At 35.2% G+C, this 22,350-nt stretch overlaps 2 protein-coding genes across 2 annotated transcripts in view; one reads left to right on the forward strand and one right to left on the reverse strand.

Annotated features, from left to right (window-relative positions):
* LOC126056137 (protein phosphatase 1 regulatory subunit 3C) overlaps window positions 1-9,257 on the forward strand; it is a 49,512-nt gene extending 40,255 nt beyond the window's left edge. Inside the window, exon 4 of the mRNA XM_064042930.1 lies at window positions 3,968-9,257. Within this exon, the coding sequence (XP_063899000.1) occupies window positions 3,970-4,824 (855 nt within the window). The 5' untranslated portion in view covers window positions 3,968-3,969 and the 3' untranslated portion in view covers window positions 4,825-9,257. The remainder of the gene's footprint in view (window positions 1-3,967) is intronic.
* Window positions 9,258-15,981: 6,724 nt separating this feature from the next.
* LOC110381414 (1-phosphatidylinositol 4,5-bisphosphate phosphodiesterase epsilon-1) overlaps window positions 15,982-22,350 on the reverse strand; it is a 34,770-nt gene continuing 28,401 nt past the window's right edge. The window contains exons 30-38 of the mRNA XM_064042877.1: window positions 21,805-22,012; window positions 21,152-21,366; window positions 20,582-20,729; window positions 19,427-19,600; window positions 18,809-18,935; window positions 17,377-17,476; window positions 16,936-17,038; window positions 16,417-16,545; window positions 15,982-16,119 (exon numbers count right to left, since the gene is read on the reverse strand). Of these exons, the coding sequence (XP_063898947.1) occupies window positions 16,426-16,545; window positions 16,936-17,038; window positions 17,377-17,476; window positions 18,809-18,935; window positions 19,427-19,600; window positions 20,582-20,729; window positions 21,152-21,366; window positions 21,805-22,012 (1,195 nt within the window). The 3' untranslated portion in view covers window positions 15,982-16,119; window positions 16,417-16,425. The remainder of the gene's footprint in view (window positions 16,120-16,416; window positions 16,546-16,935; window positions 17,039-17,376; window positions 17,477-18,808; window positions 18,936-19,426; window positions 19,601-20,581; window positions 20,730-21,151; window positions 21,367-21,804; window positions 22,013-22,350) is intronic.

A 22,350-nucleotide genomic window follows, 5' to 3' on the forward strand; every position in this document is an offset into this window, starting at 1 on the left:
AAGATTAGCAAATTATACCCTAATGGCTCCGAAACTACCAAACCGATTCAAAACTTCTATTACTGTTTGAAAGCTACACTATTCCCGAGAGACAGGCTAAGTATATTTTAACAGCATTGGTTATATGTGGATAAAATCCCCGACATCAATAAATAGAAGAAAAAACCATCAAATAGGTAATAAAGAAAGCGCCTGTTTTACAACTTCTTACCAACCAGTTTTCCATCTATTTCGTGGTAGTTTTTTTGAGCTACGCCGGCAATCGTTTGAAAAACCTAACTATTGTATGCACACGTTAGTTTACAAACATTTCAAGTCACGCAGTTAGGTAATGGGCGCGTTTTGTAAGCGGCAGCTACGTCTTATTAACATAATGTGTTTCGTGTGTAGTTTAGACAATGTAAGAAGCGTTTATTATGTGTTCAAAATCATCAAACTAGGAAGAAATTAAGCACTTTTTGGACGTCTAAAAATATACAAAGAAAGCGCCCACCTTTCGCCACTTCCTATGTGTTTTTGCTGGAAAGAAGTGGCGCAACAAACTCCCCAGCAACACATGTCTGTCTGTTTGGTTTGAAGAATCATTATTTACACAATGTCATATTCTATGTCTGTTCTTGGTGTTATTTTTAAAACTTTGCCCAAAGTCCATTTTCATCATACATTGTCGGTGAAAATGGGCTAAACTTACTAACTGACACACACTACGGTGGTTTTCTTAAAACAACTGTTCAGGTACTTTGAAAATTGAGCGTGAAACTTCATAGTTAACAACTGTTTTAAGAAAACTGACGTTTTAAATTGATGGGCCTGAATGCTGCTTCTGGTCATCAATTTTTATTTAAATTTTGACAATCACAAAGTCACTTGACAAGACGTGTATACTTGTAGACTGACTGGAATTAATAGAATGGCTAAGGTCATGATGAGTCAAACACAATTTGACATTCGTATATTTAAATTGAAATGTATTCCTGTTCTGTATATTACCTACCTATTATGATTCAGTAAAAACACTGTTTTATCGCGTGACTTACAATATTTGATGCACATATTTGTTACGGGTAGTCAGAAGCAGTAAGTCTGACAACCAGTTGACCAAGGTGTATTGGGTTGCCCGGGTAACTGGGTTGAGGAGATCAGATAGGCAGTTGCTCCTTGTCAAACTCAGCTGCATATAGTTAGACTGGAAGCCGACCCCAACATAGTTGGGAAGAAACTTGTCATTTGATCATGACATTTTGAAACAGGCACGATGCATCTTATATCCGTACGTCTGGTGTGACCGCAGAAAGCATAAACAGCCTTGTTATTAACCTTCCGTTTAAATACATGGACAACAAAATGACTAGCGGAGGTGCCATAACGGAAAATCTCCTAAGAAAGTAGCGCGCCAACATGCGGGTGAGAGAGGGACGAGGAACGTTACTGTTTTCGCCCTTATACGCCTTCTTTTGACCCGATATTTTTTTGTAATACCAAAAGTCGTTGACAGATATCTCAAGGAACCCGAACGCCTCGTTAGTTAACTCGTCAATGATCGCTTTGGTCATGCCCGCCGTACGAATTTGACCTAGAAGAAGGCGATTGATCTGCCTGTAGTATGGGTTCTCCGCTCATCTTTTCTTACTCCGTGTTTAAATATCTATAGTTACATACTATACGTAGGTATATCTGGTAGTAATGTATGTATAAATAGAATTTAATAATATGTCATAATCAAACTAATATACTTTACATAATTAGCTTCCGTTTCCGTCTTATCAACGTCTCGTAGGAAACGCGTACCCGGATAAAAAGTAGCTTAAGTCTTTAAAACTATTTTTTTTAAATTGCTAAATCTCTGAGCATAAAGTGCCCAAGCAAAAAAAACAAACTCTTCAGCTTTATAAAATTAGGTTCATCTTAAATCTGACCCGTCAAATAATTTTAACTATGGTAAAGAAATTAATTTAAAAACATCATTTTCCGGGAATCGAACCCAAGACCTTCAACTAATTACACAAAAAAAAACTATACATCAAACTCCAAAAATAAACATTAAACCAGATTTCACCAGATTAAAAAAAAAACTAGTCTGCCGGTCACCCATCCGCCACCTGATCACAATATTGCTTAACCTGGCATGCGCGCGCGCAGTATTTAATAATATTATCGATCACGCAGAGGCGCCGGCGACGAGTGTGAGACAAACGTGTTAGTGTCGGGGGACCATGTTTTTGGCGTAACGAGGGACAGTCCTGATTTTAAAAATTTTAAAAAATTTGTTTTTTGTTAATGTGTATTGTAAAGGTTTGTTGGTTTGTAACAATGTTATTTTTGTATGTTGTAGTAAATTAAAGTAAGTATGTTGGATTTTAATGGTGTTGTATCTAGAAATGAAAAAAAATAATTAATAATTCACTTTTCTCTTGTGATAGAATCGAGATACATATTGCTAAATATATATTTGTATCGGTCACTATTACTGCCGTTTTATCAAGCGTAACGCAGTTGTATTTTAGTTGCAGTTGTGTAGTATGTAGCAGAAAAATATAGTAATACATGCTATAGCATTTCACATACATACATTTTAAAACATAAATTGATAAACACCAATAAAAGTAAAGTAAATAAAAGTAATATTGTCAATAATTATTATTTCAAAGACAGTCTTGTTGACGAAGTAGGTAAACAATGCCGTTTTCATAATAAAATTCAAAAGTCAAAGCACAAAAAAGATGCAAATTACCACCAATGAGACTAATTAGCGCATTCATTTATATATTCCCTTACATTGTGCATAAACAAACAAAACACAGTTATTTAAAACAAAATGGCACACGTGAATTGTGCTAAATACAAACAAATAAAACTAATTTATATTTACGAGCGAACGTAAAGACCACTTAGCGTGTGGAAACTGAGTCATAGTAATAATATGGTTGAAACTTCATGAAATATATCTGTACTTCTATACTAATATAATGATGAAAGATGAAACATTATTAGTACCTATATTTGTACCTGAAAGGCTCCAAAAGTACCGAACCAATTTGAAAAATTCTTCCACTCTTGGAGAGCTACACCATCCTCGCCCAGCATAGGCTATATTTAATTTTATCTGGGTACGGGAAGAATTCAAAGCTATTTGCTAAGAAATTGACTGGATCAAGTCATTTTCTCTTAATCATATCCTGCCTATTCTCATCCGCCTAGCCTTTATCAAATATGTTTGGATCGTTTCCGGTCTAACTGAATGCAGCTGAGTACCAGCGTTTTATATGGAGTGACTGCCTATATGATCTCCTCAACCCAATTACCTGGGCAACAGTATAATATATTGACAAAGATGTACAAATGACAGCCAGAGCGATCTATAAATACTTTATAAATGATAAATTGTCGAAATGTCAGTACCTATTGCACATCGTTATTATGTCATCAACAAAATGCAGTCAGAATTTTAGGAAAAAGATGACTTTTGTGATAAAAAATTGATATTATTGCTTATCTAAACTACTTTTATATGTATGAGTGATACAATCTACCCTTGTACGTGATTTTTGACCAATTTTCCTGATAACGTCATTAAACGTTATCCTGCAAGAGCTAAATAATGTTAAGTATATAAATAGCACAATTCATTTTTCTACAGTATTTTTTGTCCCTGATATTTCACTACAATACATATTACCACACATTATTTACTTTACAAACAAGATCAAACCAAATCGGTTCCCACTTAAAAACCATTACACTCACATTTATTATCACCAAAAATAATGATCATTAACAAAATAAACAAACAAAAACTTGCACCCTGACCTAAAAACCGAAATAGTCTCCAAAAGATTTCACAGTAACATTGTCACCCTACTCGAGCTATATCGTTCGCATGGCCGACGCATGCTCACAACCGGCCAAATGCGATAAACCATTCAGTCGTCGACGAACAGTCGTGGAGTATAGACGTGTGTTGTTACAGAAATGTGCGCGGCAATTGACATGTTGGCATCGGAGTCGTTCTACGGGCACTCACCGCCCGCCGGCTTTCTATCAGACTACAGTATACCACCAAGAAGACCTACAAAGCTCACAGCAAGAGGCTTTTCAGCACCATGTTTAACGCCCCTCAAACCTGTGCAATTGACTCTGAAATCAGCACCAAGATCCTGTTTAAGGATAGCTAATGAGAAGAAGAAGAAAAAGGTCGTTTTCGCAGACGATAGAGGGTTCGCGTTAGAACAGATCAAGTTCATGACAGAACCATCTCATGTTCCACCTTACTGGGCGCTGAAGATCGTCTCCAGTCCACCTCTAGAGAGGAAACCAGCACCGAAACCAGTGGTCGATTTATGGGAGACAAGATTCGTGCAACCTGCTTCAGATTATTTAGAATTCAGAAGGCGAGTAACACAAGATTGCGTGTCTTTAGAAAATGTGATTATCAAACAAAATGAGTGTGCGGTAGACGGTACAGTTAAAGTGAAAAACCTGGACTTTACAAAGGAAGTGTTCGTGCGTACTTCGTCAGACGGATGGCTGACGAGTGAAGACACCTTTTGCGCGTTCGTAGAATCTGGACCCTTGAACCAGAATGGAGTATCAACTTACGATACTTTTGGCTTCAGACTGCAGTTGCCAATTCATTCTAGAAGATTGGAATTCTGTGTTTGCTTCAAATGCAAAGGTGAGGAGTATTGGGACAACAACGGAGGGTCAAATTACACGATAGAGAAGGCCTCAGTCCGAAGCACTCCAGCTGTATCTTGTGCTCGAATCAAATTCGGGAATTCTTGGACTACAAGATCGAATGGGGACGGTAATGTGCCTTACTGGTGATTAATAAAAAAGGACTTTAAATGAATTAGTGCCGAAAGCCTGACGGCTGGTGATTACGTGCCATAACGGTTCCTAGTGATTTTCAAGGTCTGTATTTTTTTAATTATTGTATGGCAGAGTTTTCGCCTTTTGAGAGCGGATTTTTTGGAAATGTTATTATAGCTTTTTTTGAAAAGCAAATGCCAATTAGTAATGTAATTTGTTGGTTAGTTTGCAGCTAGATTATATTTCCCGCCCTTAGATAATGCTGATTTTTTAAATAAGCATTTCTTTTGCCATTTGTCTATGGGTTTGGTGACTGGTGATAAATGCAGAATAATACCTCCCTTTATTTTAAGAAAGTGGTGATACTTCAATTTAATAATATTTGAAAGCCATTTTAGATCTAGATTATAACTTAGACATTAAACAAGTCTTGTTTTGAGAAAAAAAAACTTGAGACTAAGTCTTGCTCTTTCGAAATAATGTAAAAGAAAGACAGTAAGTCACTCGAGTCTTAGGAAGATCTTTTTTCGTCTTCTATACATAGAAATAGAATTCTCTATGGTAAGAGGTTAATGACCTTAAACTTGTCTTGAAAACTTTAATTATTCTGTTTGTTTACTAATTAAACTTTAGTCACACTCTGTCCCTTTCTAATATATGTAAAAGAAAAAGATAGAAATAATGTCGTTAAGTATTCGTCGTTTATTTTTACAGCTGAAGAATAAGTTGATTTGTCATTTTCTGTTCTTTTCCAATCATTTGTAAGAAAAATATGGAGTGTGATTATAATTAGTAAATAAACAGGCTTTAATACAATGAAAAAAAATGGGAAATAATACACATTCATACCTATGTCTCGAATGTCAAAATGTGTGATTGTGTTCATTTAGATAGAGAACAGCAAACGTCATTGAAATCTTCGATTAACCAAAATAGAGCATTAATTAAAATAATTAATAGCTTTTCAATGTGACGGAACTCATTAAAATTTGCATGTTAAGTGCCTATTTTTAATTTTCGGTTGTCACTATGCAGCGTCGTGATTTTTATGTTCAAAACTCGTTTATCCGGAATTGGTAGATTTTTGCTAGTTTTTTTTTACCGTTTTGCCTAGAATAGACTTTTAGTCTGTAAGGCTGGTTTTTAAAGACATATTGAGGAAATATAGACTTTTGGTAATGCAGTTTGGAGGTCAAATTGCATTAATGATGAAGGTTTTTTTTTCAAAATGTCGTGATTAAATGATCTGAGTAATACAGTTTTGAATAACGATTTAGGAAGGGAAATCTAAAATACAAAAAAAGTAAAATAGCAAGTGATTACCGATTCATATGAGTTTTTTGAAGATTTCAATGACAGCTGTGCAAACTTGAATGTTCTAAATACAATATTGGTCACAAATGTGGCCAAAACAATGGTGCCAAAATTTTTGAAAGACGTCAAAAATAAACACGACTTTACCACAAGACCTTTGATTGCAATAAATAAATTAACTTTAATCATATTAATATGCACTTAACAACAGTATATCAAAGAAAAAGTATACCCAATAAAAAATAAACAAACTTTTAATTTTGTTTTGTCTACATTTGTCGGCCATCTTGAATGCCTATACGATAAACCGACGCCATTACTGTTTAATAATAAAACCTATCTAATCTTCTTGTTATTATTTAATAGTAGTGAAATACCTACTTATTTATTTATTTATTGCAATCAAAAGTTAATATTTAAACAATTCTGTCTGAAGGTCATTTTGACAATAGTTAAGGTCGCATTGACTGGTAGCGGGAATTTCAAATATAATCTATTTTTTTATAAACATTCGATATGAGTTGTGATCTTATAAAGTTCTTACAGTTCAAATGAAATTCGATATATCGTTATGTTTTGTTTCAAAAATTTATCGGGTTACATACAATTGAATTGTAAGAACTTTAGAAGCTAAACAAGGACATCGAAAATTACTTTTAGGTATTTTATAACCGCGAATGAATGTTAACTTAGCCAAATGGGCAAAAAATATTTTATATTTGAATTTCCCTATACTAGTTGAAGTATACACCTAAAAAATATTGTCATTTTGACATCAATATGACATCCTTTGTTGATTTGCAAATATCATGGCATAGGGGTCACCGAATGTTTTGTGTTAGTTGACACACTTAGTTGACAGCTGTCAGATTTCAAAAGGTGTAATTTTATTATGTCAGATATAGTCAGAAAAATAACTTAGGTACTACTTACCAAAGAAACTTATTTCAATTGACTTTCAAAATTAATATAATTTATTAAATATCAAGTTTTGTACAAAACTTGTGTTACAACCTCTGCTTACTCTATGAAAGAAATAAGTGAGATGGTATAATTTTTTAATGAAATTTAATTTGTAGCAACTGACATACTGATATTTTTAAAGTTATTTATTTGGCAGAATAAGTTAGAATAGGATGACCAAGTTTCAGAGGGCACTATAAACTGTAGGTCCCGGCTGTAATTTGAACATCTTTGGCAGTAGTTAGAGGTAGTCAGAAGCCAGTAAGTCTGACACCAGTCTTAGGGGTATTGGGTTGCCCGGGTAACTGGATTGAGGAGGCCAGATAAGGCAGTCGCTCCTTGTAAAACAATGGTACTCAGCTGCATCTGGTTAGACTGGAAGCCGACCCCAACATAGTTGGGAATAGGCTAGGCAGATGATATTTGCCAAAATAATGAGAAAAGACTAGTTTGTCAGTTGCTTCTTTTGCCGGCGCCTGAAAGTCAATTATATAATAAGTTTCTAGTGAGCTAAGTTATTGAGTTAAGTTTGGATTAAGCTAGTTACTGCAGGCTCAGCTTTTTTCTTATAACTTTTACCTCCCCACTCAGAGACATTTAATGGTTACTTAAGCCATTCCTTAGTGAAGGATTTGTATGACATTCCGTCACTAAGGAGTGACTTAACTTATTAACATTGTTAGGACTAAAATAAAATTTCAATTGACAAAAAATTAACTAAAACTGTAAAATTTTGATATTTTTCTTTCCATCATTCGTGCATCTATGTATGATATTTGCAAATTAACTTTATTTTGATGTCAAGTCATCTTAATTTGAAGATGATAAAAAACTGGACCTAGACCATATTTTCCAAAGAAAATTGTCTATCATAGACGGTTCTACCGTTCATAGCAATTTTCATAGACTAGTCTCCATATTGCAAAGCTTGGAACTTGTTTCAAAGCTTGTCATTGTATATTGAACTTTATTTTTACTCTCAATAAAGTTCAAAACAAAATTTGTATTAAACACTTTTTTGTAGGTAAAATAAGGTTCAAAATTACATTGGGTCTACCTTAATCTGTCAAATTTCTTCAATAGATTTTCAACCTTATCAAAATAGTGAAAGGTTGATGTTCGATTGGTCAAATTTGACAGATTTGGGTAGGTCGTCTATACAGTTGTATAAACAAATCCAATTTTTGTAAAAAGTGGGATATACCTGGATGTAACAAATTCTTTACCTATTTACTGCTATTTCCGATATACTGTCTATGTGTTAATTTGTTTGATAGAGATAGAATTTTGATATTAGACCGATACAAGTTATGTCAACCTTCTATCGTTAGTCAGCAAGACAATAGATAGATTTAATATTGGGACGGCCGTTAGACAATAATTACATACTTTGAGAATTTGACACTAATGAAAAAAAGTGTTTAAAAGGTAGCTAAGTAAATAAACAAGCTGATTGAAAGTTTATTTCGATAAAAAAGTACATCATTAATTATTACATGCAAGCAACGATTTTTATAATTATTTTGTTTTTAAATAAAATCGTTTTGTTTGTATTTTTTTATTTTTAGTAAGTAAATAGTCTCGACAGCCGTGTTGGGTATGCTGGTGACAGAAAAAATATGTAAAAATTAATAAAAAATGCAAAAAATATTTTTTTTCATTTTTTTTTGCAATTTTTATTGTTACTCGATGTGCTATTAAATTGTAAATATGTTCATATGATTTTTAATTATAAATATACCTGATTATATTTAATTTTTAAGAATTTTTGATGATTTTTGGCGCTAACATTAGTTACCAGCAGACCTGTCAACTTACACGGCATAATTTTTTTATTATATAATTTATTATTTTGAAAAATATTATTATTATATTAAGTTAGAAATGATGAATGTAAGTAATTTATTTTGAATGATAAATAAATGAAATGTTGTTTTTTAAGAATTAATTATTAATATTTTTCTATTTTTTTTTTATATAATCGCACCTACATTATAGTTACTAAATAGGGTTGTATCATTTTAAATGAAAGAACTGATTATTATGTAATAATGTTTAAAATTAAGAGTTTATTGAATTTTATTGTTTTTGTATAAAATTGTATAAAACTCAGAATGAAGCATGGATGACAGAATATATTTTTTCATAAATAAATAAATATTGATTTATTATATTTTTATTTTATTTCAGTTAAACCTACCCTTTAATTCTTATGGCATGAGTAGGTATCTACATATAGTAGCTGTAGATTAAAAGGTTTATTTACAAATAAGGTACTTAAACAACAATAATGACGGCTGCTCAAGTAGTATTATATTATACTAGTCTGTGCTATTTTGATATTGATCTATATATAACATTCAAAAAATTTCTCAAAATATTAGACCATGTACATGTACTAGCCTACAAAAATGAACATTGAAAATAATTAGGTACAATAAACACTATACTCCATTGAATAGGCACATAGCTAAAAATAGGATTTTTTATTTAAAAACTTACACTTTAATGACTTAATCAATTGAGTCATTATTTGAAGAAGAATTTTATTTGTTTAATATGTATTTGAGTAAATAGAGTGTTATCAATTTTGTTTACCTTTCTTTAGGAGTCTGATTTAAAGGATTATTATTTAAAGCAGCGCTATCTGTGCGATCAGAGTAACAACCCAATAGTTCAGTAGCGTATAACTAGATGGCGTTGTAACCAACTTGAGATTAGGGTTACCAACTCGCTAAGACCATAAATCTACTACTTTTGACGAATTCAATTTATTTTCTCTCCTTTGCGATGAGTTTCATCCTACGATTAATATAATTCAAAGATGTCTTTTGCCATTTACAAAGGCATCTGCAGGAAAGGCAACAGGAGAAAAAATACACAAAATACGCATTAAAATAAACCTGTATTTCTTTTTAGTAAAATATAAACATTGCTTTAAAACATTCTGTTTCAACTAAATCTAAAATATACAACGTTTTATAATATTTTACAATTTGAGTCTAAAAACAATGACAGACATCTTTGATGGACCGAAGCTCCTAACTCAAGGAAGAACCAACAATCTGTATTTCAGTATTAACGGTGAATTTCTATTACATATCTATGCATTGTTTTGTAATTAGAGATTGAAATCAGACAATTTATATTATAGAAATCCACAGTTCGTGAATTATATTATCAAATAGTGAATTATACTCAAAGATAACGGCTGTAGGTATACTGTAAAAAAACGGATAAATTATGTTTATAACGAAATTTCCGGTCCAGCAAATGCCTTTATATATATAAACACATCAGAACAGATATAAATACGTTGCAAAAACAGAGGTTACTATGGCAACTATTTCAACAATTCGAGGTAACATTACAAAATCTGTAAACATTTAAAAATACATTTTTAAATAACATTTTTGTTTAAGAGTTGTCAAAAATAAAAATTAGAAGATGGATTCCTTGTGTACTTAAGAAATCTTTTGGTTAAATTATATTTTTAGGCTTGTGAAGAGTAAATGACAATACTAATTTCAAATGTTTTCAAGCGGATTTTACTCGACTGCACCATAAGACTGAAAAAACATTTTAACGAAATTGGGAAAATGATAAAACTAGTCCTTCCTTGGTAGTCGGTTAATGAAGAACATGGCACTTGAGTAGTAATACCAGATATAAAAATTAATAAGTTCTTGGGAGTTCTCAAAATGTAATGACTACGAGTGTATGTACTCTGGTAGATAATATGAGCTAGGCTGAGGACCGAGTTATATGGTAAATGTTAAGGAATTTTACATAGTGAAAAAAATGGCTATGTTAGTATTGATGGAAACTCATCAAACTTTCATTGGGAAAAATATGAGTCAGTTTCCAGCCCGCGATCATTCTTTGAACAAAACCCGTAACCAAGTACAAATAAGACACTTTTCATCTTATTATAAAACGTTGTTTTAAAAAAGTACCAGCTTTTGTGCCACCTTTAAACCACCGCCATAGATGAGTATCTATAAGTACACAGCCCCGAACAAAATCAGTGGACTAAAGCTAAAGCTAAAGAACTTCTTAATACCACGTTTTATAATAAGGTGGATTAAGTTTATATACTTAAACGTGAGAGGACTTTTTAACAAACACTCATTAAAGTGTGCCTTGTGGCTCGGTCCTCAGATTGGCACATACAACTACTGCAGAAACACATCTTTGATACAATTTGATGACGGAATTGTACCATACCAAATATTGCTTTAAAAATATATTTAAAAAAACACGAAATAAACATTCAAGAGTATTCTTATACAAGAAACATTAACTTATATACGACACAGAATTAGTACAGTGGTATAAAATTCTATAATATTACTTTTTTATATTATTTTTATAATATAAATTCAACTTTTGATATACACATTAATTTTTAATTTAACACTTTATATAATTAGAGCGATTTTAGATTATAATACAGACGTTAAATATTACATTCATTCTAATTTTTGGCTTTGAAAATGACAAGTCCTCTAATCGAATTGTTTAATACGTATTAGATAATGTCGAGTCGATATGATAAATATAAGTGATACACAAACACACAAATGCAATATTGCAGTTAATTCATATAGGGTAAGCTGCAACTAAATTGAAATAACTAGATAGCAGAAATAACGCCAAAGAGTTAAATATGTACGTAATTTAGAGTAATATTAAAGTCGTTACTAAAATTAAATTATTTAAACACAAGTTGATGTTAAAGTTTAAGTCAAAGCCCTACACAGGGGTTCTTCATTTTTGAGCTGTTGTCGTCAAATCTAGATAGAATATAATATTTAAACGTCTGTATATCAAATAACTTTAGAAAGAGTGGTCGAATTTTGTAGAGTCATAGAAGGTGAAATGAAGCCGCTGTAAAATATTGTATTTTCTCTAAGAGATTGTAAATCTTTTTAGAAAATAAATATCTTAACCCGTAAAAAAATCTTGTAGATCCAACTTTAATTCGATTGATGCAATTGCAACATGTACATTAAGCCAAAATGATAAGTGACCTACTTATATCTGTGGTCTAAAATATCCACTAGATTTCTTCGACGCTGGAGCTTCGTAGTCCCTAAGTATCCGCCTAGCTTTTCTCATGATGCGTGTAACGTAACAAGTTCATTTAGAAACGCAGTATAAATGATTTCCCAGGATTTTACTTGCATTCTGAACTAAATATTTTCTACCACTCTTTCTAAAATATTATCTTGGCAATGTATTTTTTCTATCCATTTATACTTTAACTGGACTATGGCTGAGAATTATTTTATGATATTTTTAGTAGATATGCTTTTAGGATTAAGATATGTAGGTATCAAGAAGTCTATTATAGAATAATTTTATATATTGAAATAATTGGTATTTCCGTGGCAAATAATGGAGTTTTTTTCAAAATTCGGAATGTGACGTTACTGAGATTTGAAATAAGAATTCCTTTTAAATGAATGATGACTGATTCCTACACATTAAAACAATTGAATGAAAAATCAATTTACATGATAGGATCCTGTTTTTTTTTTCTAAATACTTTTAGTTTCCATAAAATGGTTAAAAAGTCCAGTTAAAATATAAAAGAATAGATTATAAAACGTGACCAGTAATAGACTGGCTATTTCAAAAATAATCTCCTTCTTATCGAGTGAGCTGCAGGTTTAATCACCTAACAAGCCATGTAGTCAGAGTTATATTAAATCTGCCTGACGGAAAAGGCGAAATTCCGACGGTGTGCGGTATTGTGACACACGCAAATGTTTCTTCTGGTCTACTCGCTCTAGCAATCAGCAGGAAATTGCGTACACGAACATTTTTAATGTCGGCGAAATTACGATCTTTGTGCGCGAACGTTGACTCGACGCATAAACATTTTGTAAATTGTTCGCACACATTTGTTTGGGATCAATTTTAATGGAATTTCGCTATGACAGTCGCGTACGGTCACTTGAAAAAAGACTTAGAAAAAAGTTATTATTCTAATTATTTGCGAGTATTTAGGCTGTTTCCAGCAAATTTAAACTGTTAATATGTTTAAAATGCATTCATAGTAAAAATAGTGATGGTTTGGATTTTAGAAAATATGTAATTCAAACAACCGAATTGAGAACCTCCACCTTTTTAAACGATTTTATTTAGCTCGAACCGTACGGTATTTATTTGTAAGAAGTCAGGCAAATTAAAAAATAGATAGTTTATTATTGTTAAAAGGCCAGTCTATTACAAACCACGCGTACAATTACAACTATTAAATCCTATTAATATTATAATTATAATATTTTATAATAAAATTTATTTATTTTTTTATAAAATCTCACTATTTGTTTGCTTATCACTAAGAAGTGACAGATATTCTTAAGATTTATATTTTGTGTAGTATTTTTTCATTTTAACTCTGTCATGTCAAGAAATTGATAGTTTTGACTTCAGAATTGCGCAATGTCAATGATATTTTTGAAATGTCAAATATCGTAGTTAATAATGCGTCTGTTTGCGGTGTACCTGTATTTTTTCTTTGCATAATTCTGAAGTTTCTTCTAGACTTTTATAGAAACTTAAAATAATCGTGACGCTCCTCTATATTTGTGTAGTTTTCGAAACGTCATAATTATTTATTGATCTTTATTTAAAAATGTAACGACTACCTGATGATATTTTTAGAAGAATCCTCCGTGTAAAATATGATTTTCTAGTACTTTTATTTTCTCTATTTTCTGTCTTCAATTGTTATATTTTTCTTATATTATCTGTACCGAATCGCCATTGCCTTATGTCAACAAGCTGTCTAGTTGACGTTAAAATTAGTAGAATATTTTGATGTCACAATTTTCATTTGTTTTAAATACTATCATAGCGATTTACTTACTGTTGTTTATGTCCAGTTATTTTAGTTCAAACTAGGTACATTTTTCCTTCTTGATATAATTTTTGTACTTTAAAATCTTTAATTTTTTTATTTATTTAGACTGAAGTATGTCTGGTCTTTTTAACGGGAACCTCTTCGCAAGTTTCAGCGATTTCATGTAAAATGGCTCTTTCAATTTCTCTTTCAATTTCAGAATTATCTATTTTAGTTACAACTTCTTCTGATTCCGTCTGATTCTTACTCGCTTCTGCGCTAATAGCTAATTTGTATCTTTCATGTATTTCCATAATTTCTTCTGGAGAAGGACTCCACTTTTTCATGTCACGATCGTCATCTATAACTTGTGTGTCATCATCTTCACTAATCTCTTTGATTTCGTCTAAACTCTTACTCATTTTACTATCTTCTTCTTTTGTACTGTTAACATCATCCTTTTCTTTAGACTTCTCTGCTACACTGTCCCCGCAAGCAACGTTGGCCTTCTCATCATCTTGTAGATCTTCAACGTCGTCTAAACTGGCTCCAGCTTTGTATTCATGGCCGTTGCTATCGCTTTCAGAATTCAACTTTTGTTTAGGACTTTTAACTTTAACAGCTTGTTCTTCAGTCTCGTCTATAATCTCCAAGCGAGATCTTGAAAAGAATTTGTGTAAAGATTCTAGTTTGTCCAAAGCTCTTGCACTCTTTTCTGAACTTGAAGTTAGAGTTGTATCTTCTGTCATGCAACCGGAATCAATTCTCTTCGATATATCGGATAAGGAATCTGATATTTCTGTAGTTGAAGTCGATTTATCGACTTTCACAACTTTAGGTTTAATTATCATGCTTGGCGGTAAATCAGGGATGTTCCTCAAATCGATTAAGCTTATCGATGATCGTTTTAAACTCGAACTGATATCGAATTCGTCTTCAGAATCGTCATCGAAATGTTTAGCTACTTTATCTTCTATGTAGGTTAGTAAATCTTCGGCAGCTTGTCTTATTTGTGAATTCCGATCATCAGATGACTTTCTATCGAGATCTCGAGATGATGGTTCATCTTCTTCTAAAATATCTGATAGTTCAACACTATATGGTAAGTACTGAATATAAGGTAACATAGGAGGTTTAGTATAAGACTCATAATTTTCCATGTCTTCCTGATCAGTCATTGTATCATCTTCCAGCTTCTTGATCTCACAAACTCTAGTTACAGCCTCCTCAAATATCATTTCTAGATCATTCTTTACATTACTGAGATCAACAACAGTTTCTGAAATCCTTCTGTCAGTTGAACTGTCCTCACCTCTGTCTATAACAGTATCTTGTGTATGTGTGAGTGTTGAATCTGATTTTGTTTTAGATATATCACTGAACGTTTCCAGTTTACTTATAGTGATATCAGATTTTGATTTTTCTGACAAAGATGGTGTTAAAGACTTTGAATGGAATTTGTCTTTTGTTGTATAATTCTCCATGTACTTGATAAGCATTTCGACTAATGTCTCAGCTTCTTCTTCCGGCGTATCGTCAATATAAGTAAGATCTTTAACGTTAATATTATTCTCGTTAAGACCAGTTTCCACATCATTAATCTCTATACTAGGCTTCGGGTCTTCCGGACCGAAAAGGAACTCCATAAGGGTTATTTTATTGTCACCGACTTCATTCTCTTTCTCCATACATCCTGTGGTCGCTAGGAAGTCCATCAGAGTCTCCATTTTGGCTTCTAACTCTGTGTTCATCTTGCTAGGAACGAACTGCTTAGTCTCCTCAGGAGTGACCTCACTCTTGAAACAACTGCCTCCACTACTCTTTCTCTCACCCCTCTGGCTCTTAACAATAGTAAAGAAGAAGTCAATTAAGTTAGCAATTCTTCTCTCAGTTCCTTCTTCTCCATCAGAACTTAAGTCAGATTCTTCTTTAACTAGAGGGCACCTTTTTGGAGATTCTTCGAACTTCTTCGAGAAGACTGTTTCCTGGACTACTTGTAGGAGATCTCTTGCAAGTCTTACCGGTGAGCGGGTGTCGGATTGGATGGCTTCGTAGGTGGAGGCTGAGGGGGCGGAGCGCCTCCTGTCTCTGTCGATCCTTATGAAGTCCCACAGGGATCCCAGTTCTGAAGACAGGGAGGCTCTGTGGTTGGCTAAGCGGGTACCTAGCCGCCGGAAGACCTGCAAAGAAAGTATACAATAATGAGACATATGTTGAACGTATAAGTGTAATGATAATGTCCTCCTAGCCGATTATCGGCTACGGCGGCTGTTCTCACGTTAGGAGATTAGCCAACTACGCAGGATATATTATAGTGCACGAGCATTTGCGCAGACACAGGTGCACTCCCTATTCCTTCACTCTCATAGCCCGATGGGACGGCAATCCGACACTACCGAATGAGGCGCAGGACCGACATTTACGTGCTCTCCGATGCACGGGTGTATCAATCACCAACTTCCAGACTCGGAACTTACCTGCCACACTCAGGAGCGCCATGCCCTGAGCTTCCGTAAGGAGAGTCTCTTGAAGCGCGCCACCTGCGCCGCCAGCGCCTCCGCGCCCGCCGACACGCCCGCGCCGCCAGACTCGCCTTCCGAGTGCACCTAGAAGACGAAAGAAACAGAATAGAAGATTATTTATCTACGTGTACAGATGCCAACACATCAAGTTACCCTATTCGACATTGAACCTTACACTTTCGAGACAAAGTCTAAAATCTATTAAACAATAAAATATTGTAGTTATTTGGTGTGCTGGCGTCTTAACCTGAGTAAGTAAACGTAAAAGATAAAATTATGATGCCTTCATTCCACCAAAATTGTGCGATAGCAAAAAATGTAGTACTTACATGTTCGTACGCAATTTGTTACTGAGAAAAAGCGAATAAGCGTCATGGAATCTGTATAGGACCGCTATCATTTAGAGAGGTAATTAATTTCAAAAACAAGACATTAGTGAATGACACGAAAATTCGTTCATTGACCAAAATCTACCTCTCTAGTACTGGTTCGTTTCTGCATGTAACTCCTCATATCTTTGTCTGAATGTCCTTTAGCTCGTCCAATGCCTTTGCCGAGAGGGGCTGTTGATACTCTCCTGAAAAAATAATCAGCTGGGTTAAGAGATATAAAAGCGAAAGTAACTATCTGTCCGTCACTCTTTCACACCAAAATTAGTTAAATGATTTTAATGTTTGCAAACAGATAGTCTAGTTTAGAGCCTGAGAAAGTACCTACTTCTTACCTAGTTGTGGAAAGTGGCTCTCACGAGGGGAGGGGTGGGGAGTAAAACAGCCTGTTTGATAGGTCAGAAGGTGGATAGAACTCTTCAGCTATTAAGAAGTTAGATATGTAATTATATATTCCTCAAAATTGGCGAGTTTGATATACCAGTTTCAATTAGATTACATTATTTAGCTAAGACTATTTAGTTACCTGCAATGTGTAGGGTCACTATAAGCCGTTTGCACGGGAGCCTTGCCCTCAGATATTGTGTCAGCTGCACCAAATCCTCCGAGCGGAAAACCTGTGGTACCTGTTAATAATATTATTCTTATTATCTGTACTAATAAAACTGAGGATTTTTTGTGTATTGAATGCTAATGTCAGGAACTATTGGTCCAATTTCAAAAAATATTTCAGTGTTAGATAGCCCCGTTATTGAGTGAGGTTATTGTAGGCTATTTTTTGTGAGGGTGCAAAAGTAGTATCCCCTCGGATCGCGGGTGAAAACTCTGGTAGAACTTATAGTCGGTATATGAATGGAATATAAGCCACATAACCACAGGATCCTCGATTAACCCAAGTTACATCTTTGACAGTCGTTATGATTAGTCAGAAGCTAGAAAATCTGACAACCAGACTTGTTACATGTTAACCTGGTAACTGGGTTGAGGAGATCAGATAGGCAGTGGCTCCGTGTGGCATGCTCAGCTGCATTAGTTTAGACTGGAGGCAGACCCAACATAATAGGGAAAAGCCTAGCCAGATGATCAAAATCAAAAATCAAAATCAAAATCAAAAGTCATTTATTCAAACTTGGCTGCAAAACAGCACTTTTCGAACGTCAAAAAAATAAATTTACAAAAGACAGCCCCCAAAACGCCCACCCTTCACCACTTCCTATGTGTTTTTGCTGGGAAGAAGAAGTGGCGCAACAAACTCCCCAGCAACACATGTCTGTCTGTTAGGTTAGAAGAACCTTAAACATTGTTTGATATGTACATTTGTATACAATTTAATTTGTATATTACATTAGAGGACAATACAGTAAAATAATTTATACACCACATGCTAGCTAGCACTCACCCTACATACATTTACTAACTCAAGCATTGAATATGTTTGATGAACAGAAAATTATAGCCTCCAATTATTTACACTTAATAGTATATCAGGGAGTAGCACTGGTACCCAGCTGAATCCGGTTAGACTGGAAGCCGACCCCAACATGATTGGGAAAAAGGCTCGGAGGATGATGAGTATATCAGGGAGTGCCCACCTACATGTGCTATTCTTTTGTAAACTAGTAAATTAGTAAATTAGACCGCTCAGCCAGAACATATGTAAAATAAAAAGAGTTTACAAATAAAAACCAAAAAAAAACTTATATATAGTCAGTAAGACGACCTGGCACCACAAGCAGCACCCGTTCACGAGCATAACGCGAGGATCAGCCATCGCCCCCCTCGCACATCTTTGAGGGAGGGAGGCAACCCGACCGCCGACGCTACCGCAAGCAGTGCCGTCTAAGGGAGCATGACGTACTCAGTGCTACACAACTCAATATCAAGATTAAATTATCAGTTCCCGCTAAGTAGTATTTTTTACTAAAATCCAAAACAGAAAATTAATAATTTTATTTTACCTGCGATAGCCCCTCTTGTCATGCTGAGTCCTCTCTGTATCCTGGCAATGGCGGCTCTGTGGCGTGGCAGTGGTGCAGTACTGCCTTTTTCTTGCAGCACGAACCGGCCTAGTGTCTTCCAGCCTGCCTGGAGTTTAGAAGAAGCAAGTTAGCTTGCAAATTGTTGTACAGACGCCAACAAGTCAACGTACCAGAATATGTCAGATTTTACCAATCGAAAACTAATCTTCCACTATTGTGATAAGGTTGAAATTCTATTGAAGTTTGGCAGATAAAGGTATGTTGATGTGCTGTCTGTATGTAAGGGCAAAGGAATAATGATACTGGTGACATTTTTGGGTTTCAAATTCTTGTGTGACTGCCTGTTTCAAGTAGTAAGATTATTTCAGAGATATTTTGGTGTTGAGAGTATCACTTAAGGTGAATTACTAGCGATATTACTTTATCATAAAATAGTGGTTCATTTTATCTCCTAAAAATAAAATAGTCATTTATTCAAAGTAGGCTGTAAATCACCACTTCTTGAAGGTCAATTTTACAAAAGACAGCTCCCAAAACCCTACACCACTTCCTATATGTTTTTGCTGGGAAGAAGAAAAAGTGGAACTTAATCCTCACCTGTGCAGCATAAACCACTTCATCATCAGCCAGCGCTCTCTGCTGCGGCCCAGTCCCCGCCCTGCCACCCCACTCCAACTCTTCGACCAGCACGAACCGCTTCGGGTCGTCATGGCAACGCGCTTTTGTTAGCGCCTGGTAGACCACGTAGGAGGCTGATGCTGTTAGAGGTACCTGGAACAGTGTGGGGTGAATTTGAGACTAAAATTTTCGAAAGAAATATAAAGATAATGTGAATGATTACGGTGGTACTATTTCATATCCTAACGCAGATGCAAGTGTATCAAAAGATTCTAACCACTTTTGGTATTCCGTTATATGTATGTACCTAGAAAGAACGTAACTGCAAATATGATTTTATGTCTTTTCCAGTTATGTTTAAGTCCTGGGTCATTGCTGAAATACCTTTACCTAGATATTTATGACACCTGATGATGAAAATATCCAATGTACCATATCTAAGAAGTTAAATAAATCGTAGATAGCTTTTTATCCACATTTTTGTGGGCAGACTTGTAGTCAATTAATGACTTGTTTTTAAAGAGTAAATCTGCGGGAGCTACTACGTATCTAAGACGTACACGAGCTGTAGAAGTTTAAAGTCGCACCATTTTTTCCAAAACCCAGAATGTGGAACACTCTTAATTGCAGAGTTAAACTACAATCCTGGTTATCTAATACATAACTAAGACACAAATTGGACTTATTCTAAGACCCTCAAGGTCCTACCTTGAGTATAGCGTAAGGTATCTCATGCGACACGTTGTGCACGCACACGAGGAAGCTGTCGGGAGGCTTGCGAGGCTCCTCCTCCTGAGTGAGAGACTCCTCGTCGGAGGGCACCGACTTGTCTCTGTTGCGGTACTATCAAGTTTCTTGGAAACATGCCATTAAGTCTCCAAGAAGACTCAGTTTGCTAAAAGGACTCTTAGGGCCTTTGGAGAATGTTGGCAGCTGTCATCAATAAGGTCTGGCTAGCTCAAGCTACTACTCATAATTTGGTCTTTGCAAGTATTTGTTCTGCTCCAAGACCCAGCATTTTGAACACTTACCCTAGTGGAGTCGAAGGACAGTACCTCCTTACCTAATAGTCAACTAAGACACTAATTTGACTTATTCTAAGACCCTAAAGACCACAGGATTGGAAGGTCCTACCTTGAGTATAGCGTAAGGTATCTCATGCGACACGTTGTGCACGCACACGAGGAAGCTGTCGGGCGGCTTGCGAGGCTCCTCCTCCTGAGTGAGAGACTCCTCGTCGGAGGGCACCGACTTGTCTCTGTTGCGGTCTGATGATGCTGATCTGGTGGAAGAAAGAAAAATTAAAGTGGCGTTTAACAGCTCCGATGCTTCGATGCATTCTTTAGGATTTTATGAGATTTAATGCAGTTATGGATACAGCTGTATTTTAAAATTTACTCTTTAATCTTCAGCAAAGACTTCAGTAAAGACTTACTATTATAGACAATCTCACGAAGTTTTTCGGCAAGTGTTTTTTTAGTTCCAAAATATGAGCGTCTATTTTGCAAAGCATGAATTTGTTATCGAGCTAATCAAACCCGATCTGGGAATACTTTATTATCGATCTTTCATTAAATAATATTTTAAGTCTAAATAAACTGTCTTATGAAAAGTACCTATGTACATAAAAAACTCGAAGACCATTTCCTCCGAAACGCTGTCTTTTTCCTATTGTTTTATTCTGTTTTTCTATTTATCTCTTACCTGATACTAGTAAGCCACGCCCTACTACTAGGATCATCGCCGACCCTCTTCAGCAGCAGCCTCGCCCCGGGTCTCGCAGACGCAGCTCTCAGCACCCTCTCATGAGGAGCTAACACTCGCTGCGTGGGAGCTCGGGATGGAACCTCTTCTACCATGACGTAACTGCCGCGGGCTGAGCGACAGACTCCGGCTTTTGTTAGACATTGGGCTATGGCCTGGGGAAAAGAATAAAAGCTGTATTCTTGGAGTGTTCATAGTAAAACAGCTATGTGGCAATTTATGAAGAAGATGTTTGAAAGCGCTCAAATTAGAAAGTAGTTGGACTGCCTCGTTGGTCTAGTAGTCGCACAGCGAAACGAGCTGTGCACGAGGTTTTTAGGTGGGACTCCCGGGTTAGGCCGAAATCGCGTTATGGCGTTTAGAAACTTTTAGAAAGCAATCGAGAGCCTGTATTTTGGTAGTATTATTAAACTCTCGTGCATACTAGGGCTTGCTAGGCGTCTAGATCACTTGATAAGACCTTGGTTTTAAAAATCTTGCAGTGTTACATAGCCCATTTATCGAGGAAGGTTATATGCTTTTTATCCGGGTACACGAAATATTTTCCACGGGAAACTGCTGGTGGGAGCTAGTAGTTCGTAAATATGACTTACCTCATTAGCAGTAGTATCCTGCGTCACCTTCAATATAGAGTACGCCTCGTGCCTCGCCACAGCATACACCACGAGGAAGTGAATCTTCCTCCGCTCGTGAGGCGAGGCGGGCTCCAGGTCTCCTCTGCAGGTCTCGCCTGCTAACTCCTCGGAGCAGCGGGAGAAGATCAGGAGCGAGGCCATGTTGAGCGGCTGGTTTGTTGGGGATCTGAAAGATGTTGGCGGTTTAGCTGTGGTCTTCGTTACGGTAAAGTTTTGAGTGGGTAATGAAGGTATATTTTTGGGACATGTAACTATTACCTTTTGTAATGGCAATGGTGTACTGGGTATTTTTGTTTCTTTTTTCTAGGTATTAATATAATGTGCCCTTTGCTGAACACTTGTTCTTGTGAATTTTTCTTAGAATGTTGTTGAAGTCTACAGCAATATGAATCGATTCCCATTGCCCACAAAAAAAATAATATCTTGTAAAAAACTGTCTGTTCTGATACTACTTGTACCCAAGCTTTAATATAGGTCTCTTTCACATTCTTCTGCCCCTTTCAA

This window comes from Helicoverpa armigera, chromosome 30, assembly GCF_030705265.1.
Source record: "Helicoverpa armigera isolate CAAS_96S chromosome 30, ASM3070526v1, whole genome shotgun sequence".
In the NCBI taxonomy this organism is placed as follows: Eukaryota; Metazoa; Arthropoda; class Insecta; order Lepidoptera; family Noctuidae; genus Helicoverpa; species Helicoverpa armigera.